At 34.5% G+C, this 24,051-nt stretch overlaps 1 protein-coding gene across 2 annotated transcripts in view; it reads left to right on the top strand.

Annotated features, from left to right (window-relative positions):
* Nucleotides 1-24,051, top strand: part of LOC140159541 (neuronal acetylcholine receptor subunit alpha-3-like) — a 199,755-nt gene that overhangs the window by 74,764 nt on the left and 100,940 nt on the right. For both annotated transcript variants that reach the window (XM_072183043.1, XM_072183034.1), the window contains one exon: nt 15,873-16,288. In XM_072183043.1, coding sequence (XP_072039144.1) covers nt 16,228-16,288 — 61 coding nt within the window. In that variant the 5' untranslated portion in view covers nt 15,873-16,227. The remainder of the gene's footprint in view (nt 1-15,872; nt 16,289-24,051) is intronic.

Here is a 24,051-nt window from a genome sequence, read left to right as displayed (position 1 = left end):
AACTTCATATAAACCTTCGTTTCGTCTGTTCTGAAGTGTTATGGAATTCATATCAACCATACCACTGCTGTTGTTCACCATTGATTCACTGAGCGTTTTATGCAAACTTTTGTGGCTTGCTATGAGCAACATTATTGTCAAATATTTGATTTCCCTCTACATTATATGGTGTGCTTGAACAGCGTGTACAGGAATGCCTTAATTGGCTATTATATCATCAAAAGGCGAGCCGACCATATTTCATTGTTCTACTTCATCATCATTATCATGACCAGATTGATTTTTATTGTTATTTCTATAACCTTTATGTTTAATACGTTTGTGACTTATGTTTAATGATTGTAATGAAAGAAAGATATGCCTATTGTTGGGCCCGATGATCGTGAAAATATATTGTATACTTATAAAATCATTATCTTGACTATGGATTTCTTCTACTTTTCTCTTATATTTGTGGTAGCTTCACTGTAAAACACGATAAGTGAATACTAGTAAATGCCAGTCCGTACCACCGCGTTTCTTTATGCAAAACTACATTCTTTTAGGTTACTGCAATGGTAAAGATTACACAATATAATACATATATTTGAAAAACAGAATACAATAAGAAAATTCACATAAACGTTATCGCCGATCTAAACAAAGAGAAGGAGTAACATTTAATAAAATTGCATTCCATCAAGTTAGTTTGATGCTTTGATTTTTTTAGAGTATGGTATGTTATATATAAAACACGTTCTGAATTAAAGCAAAGTGCAATCTCTTTATATAGGGTGATCATCTTAGATCTTTTTTGCGAAAAGAACATTTAATTTATCTGCTTAAGATCAATTAATATTCAGCAAAATTTGGTATAGCAAAGTTGAATCAACTCAAATGAACCAACTCATTTTGATGAATTGAGAAGATGGAAATTGACTTAACTTAATCATCGCTTGCTATTAAAAAAAACATCGATTTCTAGTTGTAGGAAGCATACTAGTCGTTAATCCATCTAAAAATAAGTAAAACAGTAAGAATAATCTTTACATCCTGTATTTACACGCCATTTTTAATCCTACAACAATCACATGATATGACGAAAAAGTTAAAACATTAATGTCTGACGAGCATTAGGCAAATGAGCAGTATAGTATATTCACCCGTAGAAATGGTTTAAATAGCTTCTACCCTACTCATCTCAGTCATTAAACTCCTTTCACTCGCAAATTTTGGATATTTTTTCGAGGTGACTGCACTTTTAATGCACCAGTTCTGCATACATCTCGATATCATTGTACGTTTTCTGGACCCAACAACTCCATATAATTTCTGTATTTTACAGTAAATAACCATTGACCTACCTTTCAGGATCATTATCTGTAAGGCGAATTCAATGTTTACCGTTGGCAGCACCGTATATTTCATAATGTTACAATGTTACATAGGGTTTACCAGAAACAGAGGTGTCAACATTTTAAAAACAAACCACAGCAATGTCACTGAGAATGGCCTAGAAATGTTTGGTTTAAGACAAAGGTGTCGAAAAAAACAACATGTTGAGTGACTGAATCTATACTTATTACATAACTAGGACCTGGAACAGTATCCAAATAAGACCTGTGGTAAAAGAGTGAGCAATATCTAGGCCAAATAACCCATCCGACCATATTGCACAATGTGCTCCCTCTCTATACATCCACATATCTACGTTAGTTCCTCGTTTAATTATCAAACCTATACAATAACGGTAATGATATCTTACAGGCTTTCGTTGTACATCTATTTATTCCTAGCCGCCGCCGTCAGCCAAAACGGTTGCTCATTTTGCTATGCCCTAAGGCCTTAGAAAACCGATACCCTCTGTAATGACACGATACCATGGTCTAAAAGAAAGACACCTTTGCTCCTATATAGCTAAGGTAATTCTATGTCGGTCATTTTTGAGGCAATTCATTAGTTGGGTTACATGAACCTTATGCAACTCAATTAGCTACAATAATATCAATGCATTAACGTTGGTATCAAATTCGCTGTCATATTATGAAGAACAGTAATCACATTCTTTTACGTTAGGTCTAATTTCGTGAAAAAAGTATGCACCTATTTCCGCAGAGGCTTATGAAATATAGCATTTTTGTGATGGAAAAATTAGAAATATCCCTAATTTTGCAGGTGTGATAGCAAGTTCCTGTAAATTGCAATTAGGTATATAAACTGATCTGTACGGTGCAACTTTAAATCAACTCTCCCAATCGCATCTATGTCTAGCACAACTTCAGGCTACTTATCCACAAAGACACGAGCTTATCTTCGGTATAGGAATTAGCCGAGTAAAAACTTACTGTGTGTTTTGACTGACAGTCAGCAGCTAAGGGAGGCCATACACCAGGGTAGCTGAAAGGAAGAGACAGTTAAGTTATTGTTCAATGATCAGGCAAGTTTAGTAGCCTCCATAGAAATATTTCATAACACCTGTCTTTGTACAATCAACAGAAGACCGTCTGGTGACCTTCACTTATAGCTACTTATTGCATTGCTTATCACTGGTATTCTGTTACAGCATTACTTACCAAGGGGAAGGGGGCTATTTTAGGATTTCAACATCAACTATGAGCTAATATGGTCTCACTTCCAAAGTCACAATTCAAGCCTCATAGCTCCAAGTTGGGGAGTTTTAATACCCAGCATATTCTAAGGTCTTTCTATATTGTACAAACATGATGAGGATCTTATTCTGTGAACTTATGAGACGAGCATTGAGCTGCCAATCAATATTGGGATTGAATGCGAGAGAAACTAACACCAATTTATCGGAAGCTTGAACTGATATGTATTTACAAGTTCGTATTTTTGTAAGTGTCATTGCAACAAATTAGCCTTGGTGCTTAGTTGTTGATGAGTGTATGTCACTGTGTGTGCATTAATGATGTTATCAACGTGTGTGGGTTGGTGGGTGGGGTGGGGTGTTTGCGAAAGAGAAAGATACTAAGAGAGAGGGTATCTGTGCGAGTGTGATTTGCAGGTCGTGTCAAATTTAATATAAATATATGTATATATACATTTTCCCGATCCTAATTGACCAACGAGAAGAAAAATGATTAATATGCGTAATGATGATAACCCTCTTATTTCGCTTTTTACTGGAATTCACAAAAATCGATAAATATATTGCATTATGAATGCATCAAATCATTGCTGATCACTGATGGTGATTACCATTTCCACCAGGTACTCGCAGTTTCCACTCGGTTGAATGACCTTTGTGACTGCTGATTGGTGTCAAGCATGGCTCTCGGTACACAACATCTTGCATTCGTGAAATTTGAGATGCACGTGTATACACTATTTTGTTATGACAAATATATTTTGTTTATTCACCTCAGACATATGGTTATCCACCTATGTAAATGCGTCCATCGACCTATAGAACAATGTATGTATACCACACTTAGGTGACCCAACCTCCTTCACCGTCAGGTGCAAGTCGTGATCTCACCGATATGCAGACTCTTACTGATTCTGCTGTTTTTTCCTGTAGTGAAACATGCCATGTGAACATGATCTTAAGGACTTTGTCTCCAGCAGCTATTAGATAGTTAGTAAAGATTTGGTTAAGTACCTAAATACGTGTATTATTTTTGATAAATACGCGTATTGATTATGCAACGGTAAAAACCCTAATTGGAATTGCATGAGTTGACCGACAGAGACCCAAAGATACGCCCAACTGATTAATATTCCAAAGCGATGCGGATTGAAAATTAAACAATTTATAATAGCGCTAATCATGGGCAGATCAACGCACCTGTCAGCATAATAATACATAGTGTGCCAAAATTGCTATGGTTAGAACAGTGAGGAAAGACGAGCGTACGTAATGCGTAACTAATGAAAAACGGGTGATCCAAAGAAAAGGTTCATTATGTTGAAATCCTTTTATAGCCTAATTGTATCACACAAGACCGGTAAACCTCAAAATCATCTTTCACGTGGCAGTATTTCAAGTTGTGCTATAGCAGAGACGCACAAGAAACAATTTTAATTGTTTCTTGTGCGTCTCTGCTAAAACCTTCTGGTGCAATTATTTGAAATCTAGCTCATTGATATTTTTGCATTCGTCATGTCTATGTCTTGGTTGTTGTTTTTATCATCACTGTGTAAAAAGGTTGCAGAAATAAAAATTGAACAATATTAAATCAACACAGAATTCTTTAAAAAATAAATAAAGAAGATAAGCGCATTCAAACTGGCACTATAATAAGGAAAGAAAAAATCAGATTCGAACTAGTGCGCATTCACGATTGCATGTCGTTGAGTTCACCACCACGGCAGTTCATGGCCATGATGGCAGATCTGCTGGCGAATTCAACATGTAATGATTTTATTCTCTCATAAATGTCTTATGACTAAGTATTGTCTTTGAAAAATATGATTATAATTCTTTTGTTATAAAATAATTGACCATTATGCTCCACATGCAATCCATATACCCTAAAGATTCGCCTAATGGGGCTATGGGCTTCCTTGACATAAGTGGAATTTTCCCACCAGCAAATAAGGATACGGTACCGTAATTCTATTTTTGGATTTTAGAGGACGGAGCTCACTATTTGCACATGAAATTTACCCCAAGGCAAAGAAGCCCAAGTGCATTATTATTCTCCTGGAATTTTCATTTATTATAAAATATAAACGTGGTGTAGTAACATGTTGTAAAATATTTAATAAAATGTATTGTCAAGGACTAGAAAGGTATTCGATCAGGATCGCAATCAATGTCACGGATCAAGCTATAACATTAACATACATTTTATATTTTATATTATATTTATATATCAAGGGCAAGAAAAGTGGTTTTAAATACCGTTACCTTGTTGGTCGTGTAAATAAACAAAGCTTAAATGTAATTTAATATCATCTATTATAAATTACTGAAACTGGCGAATTCGTGAGGCTAAAACCTTTTACGGTTTACATTATTTCGGAAAACGGACTTTTCCGATGCGAAGAACAATGTTGTGCGCACTTCAATAAAACATCGAATTTTGTTTTTGTTTACGTTAAACGGGTCAAATTAAGTAAATTAGTTCCAAAAGCATTGAAAAGGCCTTTCAGCCTAAAATAACAATGCCATATTTTTCACTCGCATACTCAATTTTGTCTCATGCTCCGGTCCCTGCATCAACTATTACATGACACAGTAGAAACTCATTAACATGTATTGTTTATTCAACTAATTTGTCACATTAGCATGTATTCTGTGTTCAATTGTGTCTGTTTTTATGGAGAACCTATAGTCAACATTGAGTGTTTGTTTATTGAATAAGTTTGGAAGTGAAGCTTTTGAGTTGAAAGACAACTTAATCAGGGTTGCCAAACCTGTGGTTAGGTAGCCCAAATGGGTGATTTTGAACAATTTCCCTGAGACTTCCCATAGGAACAGATCATGGTTAAGAAAAAAAATTGGTGACTTTTCAGCAATGCAGGTGCAAGTCTGGTAAGGATAAGCATTTGGATGTCTTTTGGATGTCATTTATTCGACTAAGGGACTGGGTCAGAGAGGGTTTGTCTGATACAAGACAGGAGCAGCTGACAGGTAATTTGTGTCTCTGCAAAATATTTAGGCCCATGTGGAACGTAAATCGTCGGCTGTATTCTATAGTGGCGTATAGTGATTTTTGGTCATTTTTTTGAAAATTGGCACATATGTTTTTAATGATGTTCTCTTTCATTTTTTCTAAGTCTCATCAGTCATAATTAGCTAATTAATTAGTAATTAATTAATTAAATGTGGCGTATAGTTACAAAGTGACATTTTTGTATTCCATAGTGGCGTATCGACCATACGCTTTTTATACACATTTTATAATTATGAAATATCGGCAAAAATGAAAAACATCGTATGTCATAGTGGCGTACGCGTATCGGACCTATACGCCACTATGGAATACGAACGAGGAAAAGTAACGCCATAGGGATTACGCGGCGACCGAGGTGGCGTACGGTTAACGTAAGGTTAGGGTATTGCGTTTTGTTCGTTTTTCATAGTGACGTATAGTTTTATTGTCAGTTTGCCAGCAATAGTATGTATTTATTTCTTTTGAAAAATATATAACAATAAAATCTATTTAGTTTACTACAGAAATTTCACATCATTTACAAAATATAATGAATGTCTGATTTACACAACTCGATTTTAAATTGGCATTTCTTCAAACCCGATTTTCTCGAAAAGTTGTTTATTCGCGGCGCCCCACTATACGCCACTATGGAATACGGACGACGAAATGTCCTACAAAATTGTAAATTTATTTTGATTGTTCTGAGACTGCACTTCAAATTGCGCTGCATCAGGTGAAATTGCACCACAACTTTAAAAATGGGGTGCACCCCAAGGTAACAAAATTAACTCAAACATTGAAATTGAATCTGACCTTCTCAATTGTAATTCTAAATGACAATATCCTCTCACCTCACTAATCACATTAAATAGAACATTAAACAAATTATATATAAAATATCAGTACCGCAAAAGACGGGTGACTGCTAGTAATATTAATTCCTCAAGAAAAGAGACGTATAAAAAACGTATAAAAGACGTATAAAGTTGTTCTCTAAAACAGAGTTTTCTCAGTAATCAAATATCGCAGCGAGTGAAATGTTGGTGCATTGGATGTAACTTAACATTTTTGTGTGTGTTATATACAAATTATTAGAATAAATTTGAAAATCCTTCGTTTAAAGCATTTTTACCCACCATGTTCACAAGATCAAAAACACGTTCCATGAGGGTTTTTTCAAATGTGCGCCCCGTATAAATCCACACCGAGTGATTGTTTTCTTCTTTTTCGTATTGTATTACAAATCGATCAAAGAAATAATGTTGCCATGGGGAAGAACCAAATACAGTACCGATTAAATTTTAAAAGCCCGTTTTGGGGGAAAATTTTGGAGAATTTGCTTGAGAAAAAGCTGGTTTGTGAAATTGTCGATATCTTGATTACGAGACGTTAATTTAGACATCTGAATATCTACATTATTTCTCAACATTCTGCCAATTGCTATTCCATTTGATTTTCACTCCAAATTGAAGCTAGTTTTGCTAAAAACGAGGTTTTCCTCCATCAGTTCGTTCAAAATTTCAGCGCCGACATGCGTGTTTATTCTAAGAGCCATAATGCGGACGCGATTGTAATCATGTAATTGCATCCAATTATAGTTATATCATTCGCTTTGAGAACAGACAATTACGTAAGCTGATGTATGGCCTAGTGGATGGAGCGTTGGACTGGGAATCTAATATGAACAAATTTTGTGGGTTCGAGTCTCCGTGTGGCTGAATTTTCTTTTTTTTTTCTCTTTTCTCATTTTTACTTCCTTTCTTTCCTCTTTTCTTTCTCCCTTTCTTTTTTTTCTTTTTTTTTTTTCATTTCTTTCTTTCTTTCTTTCTTTCTTTTTCGTTCATTTTCTTTCTCTCTCTTTCTTTCTCTTTTTCACTATTTCTTTATTCTTTTGCTCCTTTTCTTAGTTTTATTTGATTGATTCGCTGAGTGCAGTGAATCGTGATTGATTGTTTTTCACTTTATATAATTCAGAAATTTGTAGGCCTGCTAAGTCTGTCTTGTTGATTTTCATCCCAAATTCGATTTACAAATAATTGCTTTTTGATATTGTTAGTTTGTTACCCTATTACATTGTAATCAGGGGAATAGCACTACATTGTATAGCAGCATTGATTTCATCAAAGATATCAAGGCTATAAATTCAAAATCAACACATTTTCCAGGGCGTAGCTTGACGAAGTGCCCCCAATCAATTTTAAAATTTATAAAATCCTTATGAAAATTGCCGAAAACGGTTTGTGCCCCCCCCCCCCCCCCCCCCCGGCATCCGAGCTCCGGGCACGAGCTAAGCCAAGTTTCATAACCTTTTCATGTCTTGACCGTGGATCGATATTCTATTGTAAGTAGGCCTACGTCCCGGTAGCCTACGCTTGTTCATTTTCTGCATGGCTGTTTCTGTTATGAACTTACGCCCCTCTGAAATCAAGCGCATGAAAAACTCTCGGCTAACCTTAAGTCCATTACAATCTGATGATTATGAAAATATTGTGCAGCCTGTGATGGTATACCGATGAATTGTTTTAATTAATAAAATCCATGGGTCTCATAGATTTAATTGGTCCAAGTGCTGAAAGATCTGTCCCTATTTTTTCGTTTTAATGACGTTGTATGTCGCATAAATATAAGAATGCATCAGACAAGTCCACTTCAAAATAGTAATAAATGTAATATATTGCTAATCTGAATAGCCAGAGGAAAAGTCAATAGACTTTTTCAAAATAACGAATGTGTCGTAAACATGTTGCAGACAGTAAGATTACAAAAATAAATTATAACGGTAAATAAGAATGCAATAACCACAATTTAACCTTTATGATAACATTATTTATATAAATAATTAATTAATGGACGTACATTTTATTTTACCATTCACAACTGATCCCAGCGGTATATAAATGATAAACTGTAAGAACATCTCATTCGGCTGAATAGCTGCTTCCTGCAAAAAAAATTTTCTGGTAATTATTCCTCCCTTCTTTTTTCCACATGTCTTTCTTCTTTTTTCCTTCTTTTTTCCTTTCTTCATCCTTTATTCCTTCATACCATCCATCCATCCTTCCTTCCTTCCTTTCTTCTATTATATTACAAACATCACTGTGTGAATATTTTGATGTCCCAAATTTCTAATCACTTGCCCCATCGATTGCAAAATTTAGAAAGTCCCATAGAAAAATTGCCGAAAACGGCTTGTACCCCCCGATTAGACCCTGTGCGTTCCCCAATCATGGTCGCCCCCCCCCCCCTATGATGACCCACGCTACGCCACTGATGGAGGTATGGCTCTATGTACATCATAGAAACACAAATGAAACGTTTCTTCCACTACAATGGGTAACGGCCTCGAAAGATGCTCTTCTTAAAAGACAGCAACATAAAAGAAAAACAAAAAACTTACCTCACAATGTTACCTAATTGTGCAAAATCTACTACGCAACGGGTAATATCCTAGCAAGATGCTCTTCTTATCACATAAAAGAACAAAATACTATTGTACATTTTAGAAGGCAGTAAGTTTTGACACTTTAAACACTGGATGTATGATATCATAGAGACACGAAGGGTTAACATCTAAATCTAACTAGGCTATGTAAGTGTCAACCTCTTTAAAATCTCTCCAAGGATTTCTGGTTATAAAGTGTTATGCCTGTTATAATAAAAAAATATAACAACATGTTCTTTTGTATCACAAAAATTGTCAGACAAAAATACAGTTCTAATCAATTGTTTGACATCTTCTTTTGAAATAAATTAGGTCTTGACAATTTACACACAGGAGTATAATGGCATGGATGGCACAGATAAAATGGGTTAACAAATATAGCTTAATTCTAACCATGCTATTTCAGTGTCACCTCTTTTCAACAATATGTGTCAGCACGTCTGATTGGGAAAACTTCAAGTTTCTAATAAGAGCAGTTACATGTAAGCACGGGGGTACCATAGCCTTGTGTCTGTTATATATAAGGTAAAGGAAACTTAATGTGTGACACGTTACGTTAAAATATGAAAAGACTATCCAAGCATGTTCCAATAAAAGTTGATAATAAATTTACAACGATGAGTACTATCAGAGTATTTTATTGTCAAAAGGAAAAAACATTTTGTTTCAATAGAATAATCTCTTATTGTTTAATTTCTTTTTGTCTATGGAATGTATTTCAACCATACCACTGCTGTAGTAGTTCACTATTGATTCACTGAGCGTTTTGCGCAAGTTTTTGTGGCTTGCTACGGGCAAAATTATTGTCAAATATTTGATTTCCCTCCACATGATATGTTGTGATAGTTAATACTTGAACAGCGTGTTCAGGACATGATGCAGTCATGTCTACAGTAGAATTCATCTCGACCTTTGCAGGACTTAACCCCATTAAAAGCTATTAAACCAAGATAACACTCATTGAAACAGCTCAACTGATTAAATCGGATCTTCTCTGGTTGTGCACAAGTGACTGTTTTCATGTGCGATATCGCAATAAAGCTGGTATTCATAGCTTCAGTTGGGTAACCGATTATAAAGGAAACGAAAGGAAACAATGTTATGTGTGGCTTTGTTCACGAAATCAGACAATGTCGTGCCTTTTGTAAACCAGCATTCTTGAAAATGAGCAACATAATGATTTTTGACTTAACACGGTTTAGAAATAATTTCTTCATATTTTTGGTGTTATCTGTCGTTTACATGTCCTTCCTAAAACACAAAAGTACGACCCTCTCCAAACACCTAAATTAGCTAAAAATTTAGGACATGTTACAAAACTTTATTTTCTAGAACCTATTTAGAATAATTTAAATGTAGCTTTTACCGGTTTTTTGTGGCATCCTTCAGAAGTGAGCGGTCCGATACCAATATTTTCGGTCAAATCTCCATTCAAATAACACGGGGAGTTGGCTAGCTATGCCTTGCCCTCACTCATATTTTACAAAAGTGCGACCATTTCTGAACATCTAACCTAGCTGTAATTTTAGGTCATGTTAGAGAAATATATTTGCTAGAAGTTTTGGAGAATAAATAAAATATTGGCTGGTTATTTTTCACACAGTGATGTTAACTAGGCAAGTGTCCATTCTCCCAACATACATCATTTGTAGGGGTCACGCGTCAATGGTGAGAGCACTGTGTATTGTGTATAGGAAAACGGACAGTAACTGCAGTATGAATGTCTTAAATGGCTATAAATATCATCAAAAGGCGAGCCGACCATATTTCATTGTTCTACTTTATCATCATTATCATGACCAGATTGATTTTTATTGTTATTTCTATAACCTTTATGTTTAATACGTTTGTGAAGGTTATGCCTATTAGCGGGCCCAATGATCGTGAAGATATTGTGTATACTCATTATCTTGACTATGGACTTCTTCTACTTTGTGGTAGCTTTACTGTAAAACACGATAAGTGAATACTAGTAAATGGCAGTCCGTACCACTACGTTTCTTTATGAAAAACTACATTCTTTTAGGTTACTGCAATGGTAAAGATTACACAATATAATACATATTTGAAAAACAGAATACAATAAGAAAATTCACATAAACGTTATCGCCGATCTAAACAAAGAGAAGGAGTAACATTTAATAAAATTGCATTCCATCAAGTTTGTTTGATGCTTTGATATTTTAAAGTATGGTATGTTATATATAAAACACGTTCTGAATTAAAGCAAAGTACACTCTCTTTATATAGGGTGATCATCTTAGATCTTTTTTGCGAAAAGGACATTTAATTTATCTGCTTAAGATCAATTAATATTCAGCAAAATTTGGTATAGCAAAGTTGAATCAACTCAAATGAACCAACTCATTTTGATGAATTGAGAAGATGGAAATTGACTTAACTTAATCATCGCTTTAAAAACAACATCGATTTCTAGTTGTAGGAAGCATACTAGTCGTTAATCCATCTAAAAATAAGTAAAACAGTAAGAATAATCTTTACATCCTGTATTTACAAGCCATTTTTAATCCTACAACAATCACATGATATGACGAAAAAGTTAAAACATTAATGTCTGACGAGCATTAGGCAAATGAGCAGTATAGTATATTCACCCGTAGAAATGGTTTAAATAGCTTCTACCCTACTCATGTCAGTCATTAAACTCCTATCACTCGCCAATTTTGGATATTTTTTCGAGGTGACTGCACTTTTAATGCACCAGTTCTGCATTCAAATCTCGATATCATTGTAAGTTTTCTGGACCCAACAACTCCATATAATTTCTGTATTTTACAGTAAATAACCATTGACCTACCTTTCAGGATCAATATCTGTAAGGCGAATTCAATGTTTACTGTTGGCAGCACCGTATATTTCATAATGTTACAATGTTACATAGGGTTTACTAGAAACAGAGGTATCAACATTTTAAAAACAAACCACAGCAATGTCACTGAGAATGGCCTAGAAATATTTGGTTTAAGACAGAGGTGTCGAACAAAACAACATGTTGAGTGACTGACTCTATACTTATTACATAACTAGGACCTGGAACAGTATCCAAATAAGACCTGTGGTAAAAGAGTGAGTAATATCTAGGCCAAATAACCCATCCGACCATATTGCATAATGTGCTCCCTCTCTATACATCCACATATCTACGTTAGTTCCTCGTTTAATTATCAAACCTATACAATAACGGTAATGATATCTTACAGGCTTTCGTTGTACATCTATTTATTCCTAGCCGCCGCCGTCAGCCAAAACGGTTGCTCATTTTGCTACGCCCTAAGGCCTTAGAAAACCGATACCGTCTGTAATGACACGATACCATGGTCTAAAAGAAAGACACCTTTGCTCCTATATAGCTAAGGTAATTCTATGTCGGTCATTTTTGAGGCAATTCATTAGTTGGGTTACATGAACCTTATGCAACTCAATTAGCTACAATAATATCAATGCATTAACGCTGGTATAAAATTTGCTGTCATATTACGAAGAACAGTAATCATATTCTTTTACGTTAGGTTGAATTTCGTGAAAAAAGTATGCACCTATTTCGGTAAAGGCTTATGAAATATAGCATTTTTGTGATGGAAAAAATAGAAATATCCCTAATTTTGCAGGTGTGATAGCAAGTTCCTGTAAATTTCAATTAGGTATATAAACTGATCTGTACGGTGCAACTTTAAATCCACTCTCCCAATCGCATCTATGGCTAGTACAACTTCAGGCTACTTATCCACAAAGACACGAGCTTATCTTCGGTATAGGAATTAGCCGAGTAAAAACTTACTGCTGTGTGTTTGACTGACAGTCAGCAGCTAAGGGAGGCCATACACCAGGGTAGCTGAAAGGAAGAGACAGTTAAGTTATTGTTCAATGATCAGGCAAGTTTATTAGCCGCCATAGAAATATTTCATAACACCTGTCTTTGTACAATCAACAGAAGACCGTCTGGTGACCTTCACTTATTGCATTGCTTATCACTGGTATTCTGTTACAGCATTACTTACCAAGAGGAAAGGGGCTATTTCAGGATTTCAACATCAACTATGAGATAATATGGTCTGATTTCAAATATCACAGTTCATTTACATACATTCAACGTTGATAGCTCACATTTAACCTTAAGTTATGAGGTACATGAGTTATTTAACCTTAAGTTGTAAGGTACATGAGTTTTTAATATACGAAACGCATTCCAAGGTCATTCATTATTGCACAAACATATTTGGCTTAAAGAATTGGTTCCTTGTAGATGAGGATGTGTAAGATCCTAGTGTGTGAACCTCGGGGTGTTAACTTGTGAGATGAACATTGACTTTACAATCAATATTTGTACTGGGACGTATTGTGAGAGAAACTAACACCAATTTATCATAATCGAAAGTTTCATCTGAAACTGATATGCATTTACACTGTGACTCTTCTAAAGCGTCAATGCTACATCAACGAATTAGCGTTGGTATTTTAGGTGTTGATGAGTGTGTGTATTTTAGGCTATTATCAACGTGTGTTGGGTGGATGAGTGGGGTGGGTGGTGTGTTTGCTATATTCGAGACAGAATGAGAGAGAAGGATAAAAGAGAGGGCATGTGTAGTTGTGTGAGTGTAATTTGCAGGTCGTGTCAAATTAAATACCAAATGTGCATTTTTCCAGATCCAGGGTGACCACAGGAGAATTAAAACGGGTGTATACTTCTTACTCTACTTTTTCCTTTTTCACGAAACGAAAATCAATTATATATTGCATTATGAATGCTTATGACCATCATATTTTATAATGATAATGATCTTAATTATGGACGAACGCATTTCAACCGTCAAATCAATCATTGCTGATAGCCGCTGATCACTGATGGTGATTATCATTTCCACCAAGTACTCGCAATTTGCACTCGGTTGAATGGCCCTTTGTGACCACTGGATGGTGTCAAGTAGGGCTTACACAATACTTCGTAGTTCTGGCCTGCGTAACTATACATATATACAATATTGGTAATGACACCTATATTTTGTTTATATACCTCAGACATAGTTATACGCACACATAAATGCGTCCATCGACCTATGCAAAGCTGTTAACCCACTCGACCTAACACCCTTCACATGGTCAAACCAATATGCAGACTATTGCTGATTCAGTTTGGCTCTACTATTATTACCCGCAGTGAAGAATGCCATGTGAACATGATTATCTCTAGCTGCTAACAGTCACTTTAGATTTTGTGTATTTGACAAATACGTGCAACGGTACAATCCCTAATTGGAATTGCATGAGTTATACGTGGAAGTGACCGACAGAGACCCAAAGATACGCCCAACTGATTAATATTCTAAAGCGATGCGGATTGAAAATTAAACAAGGTATAATAGCGCTAATCATCGGCAGATCAACGCACCTGTCAGCATAATAATACATAGTGTGCCGAAATTGCTATGGTTAGAACAGTGAGGAAAGACGAGCGTACGTAATGCGTAACTAATGAAAAACAGACGACCCAAACGGTATAATATAGAACTTCATATGTGACGTGGTATATCAAAAAGAGACACTTTTGGGCAGGCTATCAATTTTGAGTGTTTTACATAATCTTAAATAAAGAGGTATTTTGCTCCACAACGCCGTTTTTCCCTATGAAATCGGACATTCCTAAGCGAAGATAAGTTATGGTATTATATAATTGAAAATTGAGATATCGGCCTTTATTATTGACAATGTTGAGAGTAGGAATGACCTTGAAAAATGTCTGAAAAAATACAAGATGCCAGATATATTCCGGTCTGAAACTATCAGACAATATTTTAAACATTAAAACATTATTAACATCACAAATTGGCAACAAAACCAAATTGTGAAAAAATCACACACGAGCAGATTTTTTGCTATTTCTCCATTTCCTGCCCAAAAGTGTCTCCTTTCGACCACATCACATATAGTGAAATCCTTTAATACCCTATTTGTATCATAGGGACCGGTAAACCCTACATTGTTGACCATGTGTCACCATTTGGAATAGGTAAAGCAAATCTTCTTTCAGTATAATTCAAGTTGTGCTAGGAAAGACGCAAAAGATCATAGGAGATTATACTACTAACACGAGATGCAAAACTCACTCACCGATCGCTTTGTATTCAGGATTTCCATGCCTTCTTTAAATATTGTTTCTAGTACTGGGAAAAATTACAGAAATTATACTGTTGCACACTATCAAATGTTCAATTAATTTGTGACTGACTGCTATTGAAATTCTTTCTTTTTTTAATTTTTCGTATTTAGAATTACAAACAATGATTTCTTTAAGAAACATACAAGTCTGTTGAGAGTATTGCTGTCAGATTTTTCGCAATACTACCATCTTCGTATTTTTAAAGAATATAACCATGATTTTGTAACACTTTTTGAAGAAAAAAAATGAACATACAAACAACATCTTTAATCGTAATATTTTTCAGCTTGTTAGGAATAATACACATTTATGAAGCAAGTTTTTCACTAGACAGGACGTTTATCTAGGAATTAAGCCACAGACAGAAATATATCATTTATGCAATGTAAAGATTAGTTGAAGATCTGTTCCGAACTTAAGAAGATTTTGTTTAAACCATGTTTGTACATTGAAATAACCCTTATTTTGTCAAGGACTCACGGAAACTGGCTTACAATTTTAAAAGCACGGTGAAAATTTTAAATCTAACATGAATTATTCCAGTATAAAACGACGCATATATATAAACACATTCATGTTCAACGCACGCACGTGCAAATATATAAACATAAGATAATTTAAACGTTTATTTTTCCCTGTTATTTTTCTACAGTATGCATCGAGGGAATTAGCGAAGCTGTTTGCAGACACTTCTTAAAAGTCAAAAGGTCTGGGTGCGTTGAGAAGCATCTACCGTGAGATTTGACGATAATTACATTTCTTAGTGGGGAAATACCCGTAAGTTTCTAATTGATCGATCGATGGTGTGCGACCTCGACGACGACTAGCCCAGATGTAACCGAGGCAATGAACGCAAGAAGTACACCAATTTTTGCTCTTCTGGTGTGCTTGAAATACGTTGAAGAAATGAATGAGATGTGCGGCAGTGAAACCAATCCTGCTCTTTTACTTTAATGTGGATATTAATACTGAAGACAATATTTTAGTGTGAACAACAAAGGTTCATAATGACGAATGTTAGTGTTCTAGTTTGGTTATTCCTACTGATTCTTCACTGCTGTATATGGGGTAAGTGAATAAGTTTTCTTGTCAGGTTTTGCAGCTCCTTCGTTTTGGAGGTTTTGGGGTTTTGGGTTTTTTTATGACAATCTACTGTCGTACTACGACAAAACGGCGTAACTAACGTTTTTAGTGAGAATGTGTTTTCGTCATAAGTGGCTTCAGGCATTTATAAAATACCATCTGAAATACACCAATTTCAAAGTCCTAACCCTGAATCTAACCCCTTTAAAATTGATGCATGTGTACAGTCTTTGTCCATTATCTCGAACATAATCAGTAGTCGTCAGTTGTGCCTTCTTGTCATGGTGGATAAATGATACTCAACGTCAAAAGACTAACCCGCACTTTTTATAGGCAATAACGTATGGTTCTTTGACACTAGTCACTAAACATTAACGAAAAACATTTGCGGGTCGTTGAAATATATCTGCAAACTTTGTTTTTACTCATTAAAAACGAGAGGAATTTATATAGCGTAATCATAACCATTCCATTTTACAGACTTGATCTGTCTCAAAATTACCGAATTTTTGATTTCGGTAATCATGATCATTTGTCACCGGGAGTTCGATTAGTGGGTTCCTAACGCACGCTTTTGTATTAAGAATAGTTAAGAATTGTACTTTTAATAAAAAAATACGTGGTATATGTGTAAAATTATATTTTAAAAATGAACAATGTACTTGTTGAGCATTTTACATGTACATATATGTAGTACTTGTTGATAAAATGCCAAAACTATATACCAGAAATGAGCATTTGTGACTTATTAACCAAGTGAAATGTGACTAACATTTTCGTATTTTTTTCTTTTGAAATTGCTTCGCGTAGAAGGTGATCCTGGATAAAAACAAACACCAAAGCAATTTTTATTATGTTTGAGTTAGCATCACAGAAAAATATGCATGGGCAGAGATTTATGACGTGTGAGATATGCGGTTTATTTATTTGTTCATAATATTTTTCAAATTTTCATCAACGGCTTTGTTTTCAGTAATTTCAGATTGTTTAGTCTAGTGTGTCGCGATAGACTCGATGAATCTGTATTTATTTTACGTCCCATTTGGAGAATTTGAGTGAAATTCGAGATGATTTACGTTGATTTTGGTTTAACAGATGGAAATTTGCAAATCCAATCTCAGTTGGAATGAAATCACACACACCATCAATAATAAATGATTGGACTTACTAAATGTCAACATAGTTAATATTAATTGTCTTCGTAACCGCCCTAACACAATCAAGACAGGATCCATTGTCAAATTCGTTTATCTTATTTAACATTCGAACAGTAATTAAAATGAATAAATCATGATTAAAATCAGGTCTCTAATTAAGTACAATACACCAAATGTTTTTTCTCCGATAATCTTTTGACCGGGTAGTTTAATTACGCAAAGTCCTCGGTCTTTGCCTCCTTTATATTTTAATTAACTATGTTATAAAGATTGATGTTTAATAAATTGTACGTGGCATTAATAAATAAATAATTTCATGCGAGCGAGCTCAAGAGCTTCATAATGTAAACGTATAGCTACAGCAGGTCACGTACATCCAATCGACGTAGTTTCTGGTAGAGTGGCATCTTTGATGATTATCATCATCATCATCAAGATAATGATATTGGAACGGTCAAAATAGAATAGTTGTAGAAAAAACACGCGGCAGCAATCGTATTTCATTACATTTACGTCTTTCTTGCACTTCATGACTTACCATGTGAGCCCAAATAGCATCATGCCCAATCGCAGAGTTGAATAACCCTCATTCAACAATCATACTCTCAAATACCTCATGCTGTCGAGTATGAATGTTCGTAACCAATGCGTGCAATGTTCATTATATGAGTGTACATGCATACTGGAGGTCACGAACTTCACCTAAAAGATGAGCATGTTTGACTTAAGACATATTGATATAACGTATTGATAACACGGATTTAAACTTTAATAAACGACGAAGCCTGTTGCTCTGTTTATAGCATTGAATCAATGAATTATTCATAAAATAATGAAAAGAAAAGCACTGCAGCTGCACTTAATAAAAAATGAAATGAAATATGAGGTAAAGACAAAAATATTAAAAGATGTTTTGCCCGAAGCGTATAGTACTTTGGCAACTTCCTACTGTCCTCAAAGGTAATGTTAGCAAAAATAAGTTTCATAAACTAAAATGGATTTTAGTGTTGTATGTTTGTTTGATTTTTTTAGGCCAAGATAGTGTTAAACATATGGTTGGCTTATACATAAAAACCTTGTAAATGTCATTTCCAAGCATACTATATTATAACTTATTACACTTTCGTGTTAATTCGTTTGAATATTTTGCTAGAAAAGCTATGACCTTGAAATTCCATCACATTAGTTGTAGGTGTAAAAATAAAATCAATCAATCAATCAATCAATCAATCAATAAATCAATCAATAAATCAATAAATCAATAAATCAATAAATAAATAAATAAATAAATAAATAAATAAATAAATAAATAAATAAATAGATAAATAAATCAATCAATCAATCAATCAATCAATCAATCAATCAATCAATCAATCAATCAATCAATCAATCAATCAACAAATAAATCAATCAATCAATAAAATAATCCAAAATCATTTAACTGGAATATTTGATTTGATATTCTCTTTTCAGAACGCAGCAGTTGACACGTACATGGCGATAAATGCAAATAATTAAAAAAGGTTTTAATGTCGGATATCAATAACAGTCTTTAAGGTTGGCTTTCTAATAAAATGTGTAATTTATTTAAAATGTAGAGCAAAGGTAAAAAAAAAGGTGTTCGAAACACGAGATTTTTTGCCACATGTTAGCAAACCTCCTATTATATGGAGTGACGCCTGTATGGGTTATTAAAGCTGATAGATTGGCTTTTAGTCAACAGAGAAATCAATCACGTAAGTCACGTGTTTTACACTAAAATGTGCATCTTCTAATCTTCGCTAGGTTTATTACCCAACCTCCACAGCGTTGCTTCTGTGCATAACCTCAGTTTAGGGTACTACTATATTACCATAATATAGTTCGATAAACCCAAATTTACTGTAAGGGCACGTTCAACCGGTTATAGTTTTAATGAAGAAATTTGGGTGAAGAAATTTGGGATCAAATTATAGCAGGAAAGCAAACCAGTATTGAAACATATTCAGTAGTGTTTTAGGGTGAATAAAGCTTATAAGGGTTCTTTTCAAAACACAAAGACAACATATAAAATTTTAAAATTTAGTTTTTGTCTTTAAAAGTGTATGATGAAATGACCACACATTAAGCCTACTTAATGTGTGGTCTGAAAGAGTGTTCAACATAATGTGTTAAACATCAGACTGAAAGAGTGTTATCACCAATGCCTCATTTCAAATATTGAGTTTTAGTTTTGGTTTTAGTTTTGGTTTTGGTCACTATTATCCTGCCTAACCTCTTGACTCACAAGATATTGATATCTTTGTTTCTAGTTTTTATTAAAAACATTTGTATCAAGGAGATTCGGTTTTCTTATATAATGGTGTGAAGAAGAAATCATTTGGTTTGAAGTTACCTGATCTAAGTATTCAAAAGAAATGTTTAAATTTCGCAGTGCAATATTCACGAGGAGAGAAATAGAACATGTCGATCTTCATTGAAAAACGTGCTTTAGAAAACCCAATAAGCTATGGCTATTTTAGCCGTGAAAAAATATAGACCATCGAGATATTTGCATTCGACATTACTATAGGTTAAATACCACTAATTATGTATTACACGGGTTTCAATGGGAAAATGCCTAATTTCGGGTGGAATTTTCTCATATTCAGAACTCTCACAGTTCAATTCCACTAATATCAGGTGAAACTATATGATTTAGATACCAAATGATCAAAAATTCAACATAGGTTGACCTGAGACTTTTCTTGTTTTAACGCGCTGAACCGTAAACACCTTAAAATGACAGTGCGCCCTCGAAGCTGAAAGTTACAATATGATAGGGCGAATATTTACTCAAAACCGAAGCCGTGCGTATGAATGTTGGTACTATTACAACAAAAATGTCATATAATGAGAGAAAATGTACCATTTTGAAGCATCAAATTCTAAAAAGTACTTTTTTGGCTATATAACATGATCAATTTCAGCGATTTTAATGCAGTCTTTTCGAATGCCATGAAAACAAATAGTTACTCGTCGTATTTTAATGTATCGCCCAGGCCTATTAGTGGTATTTAACCAAAAGAGGCGACTCGGATGTTATAAACAAAATCGATTCATGTCCTTAATCCCATGTACCAGAACCGATGGAAGGCCATTATATGACTTCCAATATAAACTAATAGAGGTTATCCATTTACTCATGTGTGACCTCTAACAAAAGGCGCTGATTCCCGTAGTATTCCTCATTCAGACCAATTCAATGCACGACCTCGGAGTTACCAGCATGTCTTTGGCGGGCTATTTTGCACATGCAGGTACTTCTTTTGAAAAAAAAGAAGATAGAGGGAAAAGAGAGTGTGTGTGTGGGGGGATAGAGAGTGTGGGGCGTAGTAAGGGCAGGGGAAAGAGAAACAGATGGGAGAGAGCATTGGAAGTGAAAAGGGAAGGGGGAGGAGAGCTCGAGATATAGGAGATATCGAATATAGTGGAGGCGAGGAAGACACTTAGGGAAGAGGAGGTTATATAGGTGAGCCTAGGTAAGAAGTATGTGTTGTGCTTACTGGGGATAATAAACTAATTCATAATCAAATCATATCCATGCATCGTTTATGTTTCATACAAACAAACAAACCCCTCAATATACGCGCATGTATATGTTTTCTAGGCCAAGAACTCGGGATGTAATATGCCACCTTTGACAGAGAGCATCAACTGTCGTCCACATGGATAGATTTCCGATAATCATGATAATAATTATGTTAGCACAATAGGCTATTGTATACTTATGGTTATATACCCCTATACTGTGTCCTCCGAACAAAATAGTGTTATGATTGCAGACCAGATCTGCTCTACTTTTGAATCCCTTGATTTTGGGTTTCTGAACAGCAGAGAAACCAAAATTTATGATTTGAAATGAGGGACTGTATATACATTAACCTCTTCCAAATTAACGCGTTAAATTAGAAACTGAGCTTTATTAAAATAAAACCAGGAATAGATGATTTTTCAAAAACTCCCCGTTGTTGCTCTGTGACACGTTTTGTATTAAAGATATCAAATTAATAATCCCACATTACATTTCCACATTCATACAAAAACTAAGTGTCTAGAATTATTTTCTTATCTTTTTTTAAATTGTCCAATACGGTGTTTGTAATATTCGTGATGTTTTGTCTTCAGACAATTACATTAAGTGCTGGAGCCAGAGAGTTGTTAGTACAATTGGATGCTCCAATTTTTGAGTTTTAACAAATTAGGATCTATATTACTAGTATATATAAGATTGTTGCTATAAATTGTACGTTTTTATTATTAAAGGAACTAACTGTTACATTGCATTTGTCCACTATATTTTGATATGTAACTCAATAACTAGGACTACTCGCAGCTGTACTCGGCCTCTAAACAATTAAATGCAATTTCAGAGCTAATAACAAATGCTCTTTTTTGCAAGTACCAAAAAACTCTCGTCATGAACGTTCGGGCTACATATGCAATATTCATAATAACTATCACGACAGTTGAAGTGCATGATATGTATTTGTCAATTTTGATTATTTCGAATCACACTTCATGCAAATTTATTAAATGTCGTAGCATCGACCTTTAGAAATGTTTTTTGCAATTTTTTGTTTCACTCAAAAGAGTAAAAGCAATGCAATTAAAAATAACATAACACACGTTTGCGAAAGCTCAGTTTATAATTTCAATCGATTCTAATGTCCACCAATAGACTAGATACAAGATAATGGGGAAAATAATTGTGTTTTTCAAACATGTATTTGATGAACGGTGTCTATACTTTTAAAAACAATGTTAAAATTAGTGACAAACTTGAGGTACATTTTTGATCACAACTTTCGGTACATAAGCAAGTAATATTAATATTGTTAACAATACAGTATCGTGCTTACCAATATTATTGTTCAAACCCTTATCACAAACTACACCGATCGAAAGCTATATATGAAGAAAGAAACCCCTGTAACCCAGTTCTTTTCCAATAAAGTTCTCTTTAGTATTTAGTCTTTATTAACATGTGGTGTAATTACACGTCCTGTGGGGATTTTATAAGGATTAGTTAGTCTATTGATTAGTTATTCATTTCGAGTTCGAAAAGAACTTAATTAGATTTAGTGTGCTCTACTTGCTTAATATCTGTTGGAAAGGGAGAGGTGAATGATTTCGACTTTGAGTTTTAAGAGACATTTTGGTTTGGAATTTTGATGATTTAGTTTGAAATGTGAGCAATTAAATTAAAGATACCTGTAGTATAGTAAGCTTATATAACACTTACGCAACCCCCTTCCCCTACACAGAAACCCCATACACCCCACACACCCAACCACACTCCCGATTAACACATGTTTGACGTATCCACATTAAAAACGACTTTGATCATGAAAAGGCTTATACATTTTGCTTAGTGTTTGCGAAAATAAAATAATAAGTATCTTATTCATAGCCACTAGAATGAATATCACAATCAATAACGGTGAATAACGTCAAAATGCACACAATCTTATTTTTTTTGGCGAATAACGTTCTATTAGTATTATCATTTTATCAGTGTTTCATCATACATCATGAAATACACGGTGTTCGAAAGAAGTTAACTTTGATGTATATAATGTGTGTAATAGTATCAGGACTACATTCCTGAGGCAACCTATCTTCCCGTATATTTGCAACATCTGTAAAAGCAATCACGCTTAACTTAAAGAATGTATATCTTCTAAGGGCGCACAAGACATTAACATATATTATTAACACATACACATTATCCAACCATGGCAGATCCTTTCCATTTTTGTCCTAGTGTAGCTACAGAATTGACAGACTATTGGCAACATAAAAAGATGGCTCATTATTTAAAAATTCAAAAATCAAAGCATATTTTTCGACAGAAATAGACATATTTCCCACGAGCTGAAATATCTCCGTGTTAAGCAACATTTTTGACTCTAGAAGCATGTTTTACGAAATTGGCCAAGGTATGTTGCATTATGACGTAACTCATTCGTAATATATCGGCTAATCAGAATCTGTATAATTGGCTTGGTGAAAAGCAAACCTATAAGTTAATTTTCACCGACTAAAAAAAGTAGCTATCTATATCTGTCTTCCACTGTAAGAAAATATCCAGAATCGTAATGAAAATAAATTGATCGAAGAGAACTTGATTAGAATATATAATATGTTCAAATTACAAGATGCTTCTTTGCAGTTAGAAAGAGACTAAAAAGATAAAGATACCCTGAAACCATGCTCATACTTCACAGCTTCTTGAGGGTGCCGAGAAAAGGTTCAGCCCGCAATGTTATATGGTAGTTCTACTGCCTTATTATCTCTTGTCTTTTCATTTATTGCTATATATCTATATTTCCGCAAGGTGCTAATTTCCACAAACTGATCCTCAAACTATCCCCGGGTAAGATAGGTACATTCGGCTTTATTTCTCTTTTCTATCTTGTGTTGAAGTATTCTTTAATTCCAATTATACCAGTACTGTTTCCTCTTTCCTCTACAGATACAAATATCACATTATTATATTCGAAATAATGGCAAAATAAATATATTTGTCATTACAGAATCAATTTCGGTAGTTGAATGTAACGCTTTCAT

Source organism: Amphiura filiformis, chromosome 1, assembly GCF_039555335.1.
Source record: "Amphiura filiformis chromosome 1, Afil_fr2py, whole genome shotgun sequence".
Taxonomy (NCBI): domain Eukaryota; kingdom Metazoa; phylum Echinodermata; class Ophiuroidea; order Amphilepidida; family Amphiuridae; genus Amphiura; species Amphiura filiformis.
This window is presented reverse-complemented; position numbering and strand designations above follow the sequence as displayed.